The 11,365-nt window shown below is 37.5% G+C and overlaps 1 protein-coding gene across 1 annotated transcript; it reads right to left on the bottom strand.

Annotated features, from left to right (window-relative positions):
* Positions 1-1,615: 1,615 nt before the first annotated feature.
* LOC104619505 (cAMP-specific 3',5'-cyclic phosphodiesterase 4D) lies at positions 1,616-11,115 on the bottom strand (the record flags this gene model as incomplete). The annotated part of the gene is made up of 8 exons (XM_010285400.1): positions 1,616-2,269; positions 2,856-3,038; positions 3,524-3,646; positions 4,181-4,335; positions 7,782-7,881; positions 9,604-9,768; positions 9,858-9,956; positions 10,936-11,115. Coding segments are annotated over 8 exons (1,416 nt in total), but the record flags the coding sequence as incomplete, so codon positions are not given.
* Between the last annotated feature and the right edge of the window lie 250 nt (positions 11,116-11,365).

Below are 11,365 nucleotides of genomic sequence, written 5' to 3' on the forward strand. Positions count from 1 at the left end.
AAAAACCCCCCGTATTCACATCTGCAAATCTACTACAAAATTAATCCAAATAGGAAATAATAGATGTTGCTATCTTCTTTTGTTAAGAAATCATCTTGATATTGTCATTTTACCAGAATTTTAGAGTGGGAGTCTGCTAGCTTCCCTAGGCAACTATTACCCATCTTCAACACTCAAAATCACAATTCGAATGAAGAGTAAAGCGGAGGAAATAAAACTCCTTCTTCTTTCATGTGACTGAACACCACCACTGGTAAATGACAAATATGAACTCCTCCCTCACTTTGACTTTCCAAGTTACAGAAGCTTTCAGTACTAATCAAACTTAAAAGCAGGATTCCCTCAGGACAAGCTGGATAAAGGATGAAAGGATACAAGATCGAAATAATGTGAAGTAAACTACCACTCTCATAAAGCATTGCTCATTTACTTAAAAACATAAAAGACTGACCTGGCTCTTCTTGCAACAAAGACATGAAAAAATAATGCTAATCATTACTTTTACATTGTACGTTCTCAGATTAGCAAATAGTTTGATTAGATAGCTGACACAGATAAAAAAGTTACTAAAAGAGTCAAAACTGGAAATACTACACCAATGCTTTTTTTTCCAGAACAAATATTCCATACATTGTATTGGCCTGTTCTGATTTAGCAGTCTATAACTCCCAGCCAAAAATGGTCTGGAAACCATGTTTCAGAGGGACAAATTTTATTAGTATAGCAGAGGAGCTGCTTTTGTAGTAAGGCGACAATTCTGCAAATCCTAATCTTAGTGGTCCCAGATGGTTTCACTCGGACCAGCTCATGTAGTAAGACAGAATTGCCAGGATCAGGCCACTATGAGGGCAAAAGTACAACGTAAGTTCCTCTAATACATTTGGGAAAATTGTGATGAAAAACAAACAAAAAAGCAATCACACTGAAAGAGTTTTATGTAACAGAAAGGATATGCATGAAACTCACTAATGTAAAAAATAATAGACTTTTACAGCTCAATATTACCATGAGATTCTAAGGTTAAAAAAAAAACCCAAAACAGAAGGAAAGAAAAAAAAAACCAGAAGTATTATCCAGTGTAGCACAGATTTGTACTGAAAGCTTGCAAGTTACTCTTTGGAAAGAAAATAACCAGTGGCAGATGAAGTCTGAAAGTGTTTTTCTTTAAATATAATACCTCAGTACATTTAATAATAAAAGTAAGCTCTACAAAAGATCTCTCTTTTACATATTATACAAAATGCAGAGGTTAGTGCAACCCACCTGGTCACACTTTTTTAGTCACATATCAGGAAGACTTGAAATTAGAAAATTATGCAATTTCCACAGCTCATCTTCCTATTGGTAACAGAATCATGTTGTGTCCCATCATTTATGTGCATTTGTTTTCCAGTAGAAGCCTCAGTTTATTTTCTGTCTGTTTTCTCTCATGATGAACATTATCCAATGCTTTGCTTGTGAAATACAATGAATTCAAAAACTACCACAGCATACCAGCATTTGGCTGGGAGGTGAAACTCCTCTGAAAACACTAGCTTTATCTAATCAAATCTGCCAAATGGAGAGCTAACTAGAGTGTGGTTTATGGATATTCTCCCCCCTGCTTTCTGATGCCATGGAGGTGAAAATTCTGGTTACAGTATTCCTGAGTGCCAAACTGAGTCATCAAGGTCAGTTTTGAACAACAAACATCCTGGCAGATGACAGCGCATTGTGACCATGGTTGTAGAATATGACATTCACTTTGGAAACCATTACTCAATAAAAACCAAAACAAACCAACCAAACAAATAAAGAACAGAGAGAGAGAAGAAAAGAAAGGGAGAGGGCGAGAGAGAAAGAGACTGTGTCTTCATTGTTATGTATCAGGAGAATGGTCTTCTACCACACAAGGTTCAGTTTGGTTCTCCTCCTCTTCTACTTCTTCCCCTACTTGCTCATCAAGAGGAATTTCAGTGGATTCTGAATCCTGGGTGCAAAGAGTCTTGGAGTCACTGCAGCTGGTGTCTTCTTCTACTTGACTTCCACTGTCCTTTTCGGTGTCTGATTCACCATCTTCCTCCAGTGTTAGTTCAAACTGGAATTTTTCAGTTTGGCCCTGCCTGCCCTCTTCCTGGTCATCAGGTGCTGGAGAGGGACTTTGAGGGATTGTGCTCTGGTACCATTCTCGATTGTCCTCCAGTGTATCTAAGATATCCTGGGCATCCGGGTGAACAAGATCTGCCCATGTCTCCCACAATGGATGAACAATGTAGTCTATAAAACCCACCTGTTTCAAATAATACAAAATTAGGATGAGCTCTTATTCACAAACAAACAACTATGGCTATAAGTCACATAAAGTATGAGAAATATAACACTAGTAAGAGATACTAGATGCACTACCCTTAAAGGTGGCTGAAAGGAAACCATACTGTTTTATATAGTAAATACGGTCTTTTACATTTCAAAAAGTCTGATTTAGGATATTGGATAGGGACTTGGACAGGATTTGGTTTCAAATGAACTGTTCATTCTAAACAATTCCACTGTATCTAGTGAGCCAACAGCTGCTTTATATTTAATTCTGCTTTTAAAGGAAACCCTAATAAGTAGCTGTGCAATATCCTCTTTTGACGTGTATGCTTCATTGCAGATCACAACAGCAAAGGAATCCCTTCAGCAAACACACTGTCATGCACTGCATTTTCACAGTAAAAATCTCAGCTCCCCTCACTTACTACTCAGAAGCTGATTAACAGAAGAAAAAAAAAGAAATAGTGCATTCAGAAATTAATCAAAACATGGCTATGGACCCTCCTTTTCTGTTAAAATGTCACACTGTGTTATTTAACTCCCTACTCAAAGTCAATTACCTGTGATTTTTCTACAGAGGCATTGTGCTTATCACACATGGGACTTATCTCCATTCCCCTCTCTCTTTCCCGATCTCCCTGACGGAAAAATTCCTCCATTATTCTGTCTGTCCATTGGCGGTAGAGATGGAGTGGCTTGGTTGGATTGCTTAGATCTGCACAGTGCACCATATTCTGAAGAACCTGAAACAGATTGAACACCTGCAGTGTTATTACACTGGAGAAAACCAGCTCCTTGTCCATTTACACTTTTGGTGGCTGTCAAACAGAATCTTGTGCAAGATTTATTCTAAACAACAAAAACTTATGTACTTGGGTGTTCTTCACAGTTTTCACAATTCATAGGCATGAATTACCTCACTTCTGCTGCTTCTGCCTGTATAAGGGACAGAAAATCTTTGAGAGAAAGACCAGTCAGGTGCCGATAATTTGAAGGGATGGCCTCATTTAGTCCAGAAGTACTCTAGCACCTTGTTACTCTCTCCGAGAGTCATTCAGTACCTAACAGAGTATGTCGCAGGTAGAAACATAAGAGGGAGTAGAGGGAAGGTAGTGAGCCATGGTGTGAGAACTGACAGCTGATCTAACCCATGCTGGAGAATGGGCAGGCCAATGCTATTCAGGATGTAAGCTAATACAAATGACCATCTATAGATGATTTTTCTTACCTGAATCCTGTCTGAATAGTTATCAAGAAGTAGGACACCAGAACTGGTCACTTTTTTGGTTTCAACCATAGTTTTTAAATCAGCCAATAGATTCATATGCTTAGACATGTCTGTTGCAAGTACCTTGAAAGAAATAAAAAATTAAATGAGTAATATGTAAATTATTCTACTGACTTTTAAAAAAATCTTTGAACACATAAATGAACAGTTCTGGAGGGAACACATAACTCCTGTGTCTGAATACACAACAAAAGTCTGACTCCTGTATGTCACTTGTGTCCAATACAGCAGGTTTTAATTTTGCTTATTTTAAGAATACAACCAAATGATTGTTAAGGATTGTTCAGAATGTTCTGTTCAGCCTAAATTCATCAAGAATTCATCAGGCATTCAGCATTCTAACTGTGATGCTGAAATGGCATATATGTCAGTACTAAAACAGCTTGAAGCAGGGTTGTATACCTTCTAAAAAGGTATACATGGTTACTGAAACTGGAAAGAACCCACTATTCATGTTTGGATAAGTCATGATAAAACTTCAAACTTTTACTTCATTGGTTATGGGACTAATGACATGTAATTTATCATTAAATGCTTCTGTGCTTTATTATTTAACTTGGTAGCACTGTGGAGGAGGGACTCTCAAGCAGAACTCACAATGTCAATGACCATTTTCCTCAATGATTGCCTCTGTTTTTTGGTCAAATTCTGGAAAATATCACAGTTTTCTTCCTGCAGCAGCTTGAAGCCCACAGCTAAGTGATGATTCTCCAGTACTGATGAGTCATTGTACATCAAGGCGAGTTCAGAATCTGCAATAACAATCGCAGGGCGGAACGTTACTAAACATTGTCCTTCTACCAAATTCCTTAAGATTTTTCAAATTCATTAAATTCATAACAAGATTTACAGATGAACTTATAGAAAGTTTAGACCTGCTGCAGGTCAGGCAGAGCGCACACATCTTGGTTTTCAAACCATGTCCTTCTGCAGTTAGCTAAGGCACTCAGATGCCTAGCCAATTACGCCTACAGGCCATTAGTCCATGGCAATTGAATATTTTGAGAAGAGGCTGGTAGGATGGCAACAGTTACGCTTCTGGTCTTTTCCTTGGAAGGCCATGTGGCTTGAAAATGCAAGCAGTGGCCTTGCCTACTGCCTTGTACTTGAGCATAGTCAATGCCTGATGCCTTCTGTAACCAAAGTATTCTTAACTTGATCAGGTCACTCCATATGGCTGTGAGAATAACATACACCTTCTTAGCAATGCCTGTGCTAAGGCACACAAGCAAGGTCTGCATTTTTCTCGCTGAACAGCCAGCTCTGACAAATAAAAAGCAGTTATGACAATTTTCTGCACACCTTTAGATTCCACCTGGGGATACCGCACAGTCAGTTTGCATATGTTTTACATGGGTTGCAAAGGAATATGTCATAAAAACCAAATACTTTTTATGCAATCACACTTGTCACATGTGATACTAACTTCGATTTTTTACAGCTGTTTCACCCTAAATCTAACCATACGTCAGTCTATTCTACTCGTTGAGGTCTTTATCTTCTCTTACAGCAGCTTTGTTTTAAAACCTCTCTGGCTCAATGGGGTGCCTATAAAAGCTCTGCTCTTCAGATTTCTTTAGTCTCATTCTTTAGTCTCATTATCCATTCTCCTGCTGTCTTCCTCTCCTGCCTTGAATACATCAATCTTCTGAATCAGGAAACCCTTCCTCTACCTTTTCTTATCTCAATGGCAGCAAAATCGTAATAGCAGAAGGAAAAAGAGAGTGATTTTGTCAAATGACCCCTCTTTCATCTTTCACAGAACATTTACAAAGCTTGCCTGTTTGTTATTTTTCTTACAAAGAAGACAGGCGCTAGTTTATTTTCCTTTCAAACAGCCTTCTGATGACCCCAACTGCAAAGCACTCAACATCGCCAAAACACTTTGGAAGGGCTGGAGCTACAGAGCTGGAATGTGCTCAGTTTTGTAATGGAGGTGGAAATGGAAGAAATTCCCCCTTGGTAATCTTTGTAACACATTATAAACTTCAGGATAGTGAATCAGTGATCACAGTGATCAAATAAGCATCTCCTCTGGTGCTAATACAATCTGTATTTGTTTGGTCTTTAATAGCATTCAAGGGGAATCAGATTTTTAGACAACCCTGTAAATAGACTTTAAATCCTTAAATAGGAAAATAATGTTCAGAAATTTCCCATGTGAGTAATTATAAAGAGTAAGACGAAATATGGCAAATAGGTATATACTTTAAGTACACGTAAGTCTACTATGCTTTTAAGAAATGTATTCTTATACTTAGTGAAATGTTAATACATTGTAAGTTTCACTGGAAAACAAAACTAGGTGGAAGCAAATGACCTTTTAGAGGTTAGGAAAATCTAAGATTTGAGAGACCTAAATTAGATGGTCTTTATCTCTGTCATTACAGTTTCTTCTTTGTACACAGAACTACGCAAAAAGGATAAAATCCCTTTGTCTCTCTCAGCTTGGCAACGGCAGGTCCAGTTAGTGATGTTACTTGATTGACATGGAAGCCTTCTCTATCAAAAGCTGAATTGAGAAAAACAAGACATTTCTTCAAAGCCACTAAATAAGCAGCATCAGAATCACTCCTAACTTAGCTGAATTTCAGCTGTCTGCCTAAAAGTGAAAGCTTTACATGTCACTGCTGGTCCCTTCAACTAGCCAGTCATCCTGCTTAAACCCAAACAACTCAGTGGTTTCTCTGTAGCACCCTCAGAGCCACCACTATATCCTGATATTCAATTTCTGATTAAACAAACAAACAAATAAAAACTTTACTTATGTATGCCCACTCCTAAGAATTTAGGTGTTACACACTCTTTTGTGCACAAAGCTTGATTCACACTCTTCCTATACCGTGCTGGTGAACTGTACTGGTTACCAATAAAGCACCAGAAATCTAGAGTCAATCCCAATCACCCTCCTTGCAGATGAGTCATCAAATTGAATTTCACTACAGGGCAGCCCTCAGGCCATTAAGGCAAATAAAATTAGATGCAGGCTCAACTGGAGTGCAGGACTTACTCGAACGTACAGCAGCAATGAGTCAGAAGAGGAGCTCCCTGCTTCAAACTATACTGCTGATCTGGGGTCATATTATTTTAGCACCTGTGCAACAGATTCACCAAAGTGCAGGAAAGACAGTATCTATAAATGTGCAACCAGATGAGTCAAGTACACAACCCTAGCTATGTTTCCGTTTCTGTAGCTGCTGCTTCTTCTTCTTCTGTTCTTGGATTATTAGTATTATTTCAACTTTTGTACTTCTGGGTCAGTTACCATAAAAGAAGAAATTGTCAGACGGCTAAAGAAATAACATTATATGATGCAACTTGCACTTACAATGTAATGTAATTACATTGTAATGTGCTACCCACTTACAATGGTAACATATGCCACTGAAATCAAGGCAGGTTACATTGGGGCAACAAGGCATTCAATAAGTGCACCATGATCAGGTTTAATGAAGCTAATTGTGTTTTTCTTCTAGTAGAAGATTAAAGAGGAGGGAGAGATTCATGCAATGCTACAGAGAACAGCCTTGAGAAAAGCAGAACAAGTACACTAGGTTTCAAATTTGGAGGTGACATTAGGGTCTCGTTTCATTAGGGCTTTTTCTTCCACACATGGGAATGCCAGCAAGAGACTCACAAATAAAAATAATAAAAAAAAGGTTTTCCATAGCCTGCAGGGACAGGCTGGGAAAATTCAGTTCAAAAGGCATGAGTATGCAGAGATCAGAAACCAAGTACAGCAGCCAGGGAGAGACTGAGATGGGCCTGTCAGTCTGCGAAAAAGAGACTTGTTTTCTAAATGTCTTAAGAATGTATGGCTATCCTTGGTGATATCATATGCTTCCAACATAAATCCATAAACTGTTGTCTTCCTTTTTTTTTTATTTTACTTCATTTTTTCCTACAAATTTATTTATTTAATGCAAACCAACTAATTTCCAGGTGAGACCACTTCCAATACATTGAAATAGTGCAGGGATTATAGCTCATGTCTTAGTAGTTCTTGCTAGAGGGTACTATGTATATTAGTTTTAAAGTTACAAGAAATGCAAAACAATATCCAGATTAAAATACCAACACCTATCTATTTACTGAGAAAATGGAGAGAAGCAAACAAGGAATGAACCGTGTATTTTTCAGGTGCTTTGTGCAGATCTTGCAGCAAATTTTTGAGAAAACCACTAAACATCAAACTTACTTGTGTTGATAAGAAACTGGTTTGAAACCCCAGGATGATCTACATCATGTATTGCACTGGCAAAAATTGCTGCAAGAATCTCCAAATCAGTGAACACTGCCTAGAAAATCATGAAACAGAAATGACAATCACTAATCAATGAAAAAAACTTTTCAATAAAAAGGACTCTAGTTTGAATCTAGATCTAAGCAACCAAAACACATTTGAACGGTATCAGGGATCTCAAAGAGATTTTACATACAGGCTATCACAAACTTTTGTAAAATCATCAATTATGTAGAATTTCATAAATATTTCAAGTTTGGCCAAAGTAAAATAATCCTTACTTCACACTGACAGCATTCACTAAATTCCGTAACAACCGGAGCTTTTTCAGCTTCGGTCTGTAAATAAATCTGCTTTTATTACATCATTAAGTACAGGTTTTCCAACCCAGAGCACAAATTGAAGTTAAAAATTTCAGCCTGACTCCTACGTATTGTCCTGTATTTGAAAGATGCACATTTCCTAAATGATGCTAAAGGAAATGGTGACACACTGCAAGGCATCTTACTTAACACTTACTGATATTTCTTCTGTGTGAGATTATTAGGAAGATAGGACTGCAATGGACCTGGCATGTCACTGAGCCCAGTCCCCTGTTGTCACAAGCACCCACATTATGTAACTGCTTTCATGATTGATCAAGAACAGTTCAGAAGTGTGTGGGTCAGCAGTGGCACCAGGCGGACTTTGCTATTTTACTGGCTAAAGCTCCGCCAAGAACAAGGCCGTGAAAAACGTTGATTTGGAAAAAAAAAACAAAATGCTACTGACGACCAGTTCAGCTGCTTGGTGAAGCCAGTGGTGATTTAAGAACATAATCTGATCTTCCTTCTTGAGATAAAGAAAATCTTTCCCAAGAGAATTCCTGAGTCTTTAAGGATCAAGACCTGCCAACAGTCTCAAGGTTCACTTATAGTCCTCTTGTTAAGAAGAAGGTAAAGCAAAAGCATTCAGTAACATGAAAGATTGATCATTATGAAAAAGTCCTTGAAAATGAGGGCAAATCCTTTTGAACTACTAAAATTTCAACTGCTTGCTTTAGCTGCCTTTTTCCAACAACTTACTGGGATATATCAATGTTCGCTATGCTAAGATCTGAACTGTGCTTAAAAAAGGGAAAGTAATCTCCATCTGTCTTCCACTTCCTTCTACTTCAGAGATTTAAGCACTTCCAACAAGAGAATTCTTCAGAAAAGAACACACGAAATGTGATTTTTTTCCCAAACAATTCTGAAATATTTATGAAAAAAATGATAGTTCAATGAAAATTTAGTATATGTCCCAATCTGCCTAGGAAACAAACACAAAAGTAGCCTTTCAGGACCACAATGAATATGTACAAGCAAAAACCAAAACCCAAATGGCCCTGTTGAGGAAATCCCGTTTTATCACCACCTTTCCTAAGCAATTCCACAAACTGTGGTTAGTGAGAATCACACATGGGAAACAATGAAAGAACAGGATGTAGTATTATTAATGAAATGGTAGAAACAAGTTATGCATTGTATTACAATGAAAAAGGTTATGACAGCACAAATCTGCAAGTATAAAACCATGATTTAAAAGAAAAAGATGTGACATTTTCTGCACAATATTTACATGTAAACAAGCTTTGATCCTCACAACATAGCTTTAAAAGAGCACAATTGATGAAAGATATGTTAAGATTTCTTTTAAAACTATTGCAGAAACTAAGATCTTTAATATTTAGTTTAAGAGAGTCTTAGTATGTCCCTTTCTCTCACACCTGCCTCCTTTCCACCTCAGCATAGTTTACCTCTAACGCTGGGGTTGATAGCAGGACATGGGTTGACTGAACAACATCTGCAGCATGTATGTTGTTGTGATATGCCACATCTGCATGGTAATGGTCTTCTAGGGTCATCAAGTAAGTTATAAAAGTGTCTACTGGAATCTTAAATGTTTTTAACAAGTCCCGTTCCTAGAAAAGGAAAAGAGAAACAGTAAAGATCACGAAGTCCAGAGAAATCTCTAAGATAAGCAAAAAGCAGCATGGCTGCTACTACTTGCCTGAAAAATGGTGTGCATGATGACTGTCAAAGGTCTGTTTCCAGATAACTCTGCTACTCTGAAAACCTGAAGGCCCCATTTGTTCACATTTTCTAGTTCCTAGAGCAGAATTAAGCAACAGACACACTGAAATCTAACAAACACACAAATTCTAGCGATTTTTGACTGAAACAGCTACAAACAGCAGATTCATGAAGATTCAAACATGGCCACTGTGAAAATTATATGCTAAACTCTGAAAACGGGAAAGTTGCCTGCTACTAGTCTTGTAATACCTGAATTTGCAGCTACCAGCTTTTCAGATATTAATTCACTAAGCAGGAAAGAAAGTGCCTCTTAAATGGATTGCTCCACAGGGAAAAGTGCTACCTTGAATGAGCTGAACTGACACACTTTGCTATCTTACTGCCCAGTGACAGCAGAGTTCAGCGAGGAGGAAACCTCCAGAGACACTGTGGTTCTGCTGCTGTCTCCCTGGTTCTCAGAAACACTCTTCAAATAAAGGGGGAGATTCCTGAAAACATAAGGATAAGCATATTTCACAAAGAAAAACTCTAAAATGAAATTAATAATCCCTTTATGCCTGTTTTAGATTATTGCGAACTAGTTAGCTGCAGGTGCAAAAGTCATACGAAACGTCACTAAAAATAAAAACACAAATGATGTACATAAAATGATACAGCTGAAGACAGCACCTGGAAGGATAGCTGTAGTGCTATATACCAGCTGTGCATTTTCAAAAACCATAGGACTGCTATATATTTTCATTCCTGTAACAGTATTTGGTATGTTTACTCTTCATTCCTCAGATATTATTTATGAATAAGCAGCTTTACTAATATATACACAAATGCTACTTTACAGTCCATCTCCACATGGAAATTAACCCTTATGGCCCAATTCTGATTTTACTGGTTACTCTTCCACTTCACAAAATTTGTATTATTTCAAGTGAGGCCAGCCTTTGGTGCTTACAGCTTGAAATCAATGCTTATAAGCAGAGGATGGAATAATACTGACAAGTCTACCTGCTATTTTAATTCAATGGTTTAAATTCAAGGATTTATATATTCTCTACCTTGGCAAGAACATCTTCTTGGTCTGTTTTAACTCCAAATCTGGGAATACTGGAATTAGTTAGGCTGGAGCTGTGCATCAGTTTTTTGACTCCACTGATCTGGGACATAGGCCTCTTCTTTTTCTCTTTCTCTTTCTGTGTTGGAGAAGGGATTTCAACTTCATGCTGTTTGTCTTCAAAAGAATGAAGAAAAAGAGAACAATTTTAAAGGAATTACAAATATTTTTGTCCATTTCACTGTTTAGTTGCATCTTATGGATATTGTAATTCTTAATAAAACTTTTTTTACTTTTATGTTTGGAGATTTTGTAATTACTTCATATCAAGAGCAGTAAGAACAGGAAAAGATAAACCTAGACCTATACCTCAGTACAAGCAGATCTCTACTTCACAAATTGCTTCATTATTTCTGAACTATCTTTAAATGTGA

This window comes from Phaethon lepturus, unplaced genomic scaffold (genome assembly GCF_000687285.1).
Source record: "Phaethon lepturus isolate BGI_N335 unplaced genomic scaffold, ASM68728v1 scaffold33730, whole genome shotgun sequence".
Classification (NCBI taxonomy): Eukaryota; Metazoa; Chordata; class Aves; order Phaethontiformes; family Phaethontidae; genus Phaethon; species Phaethon lepturus.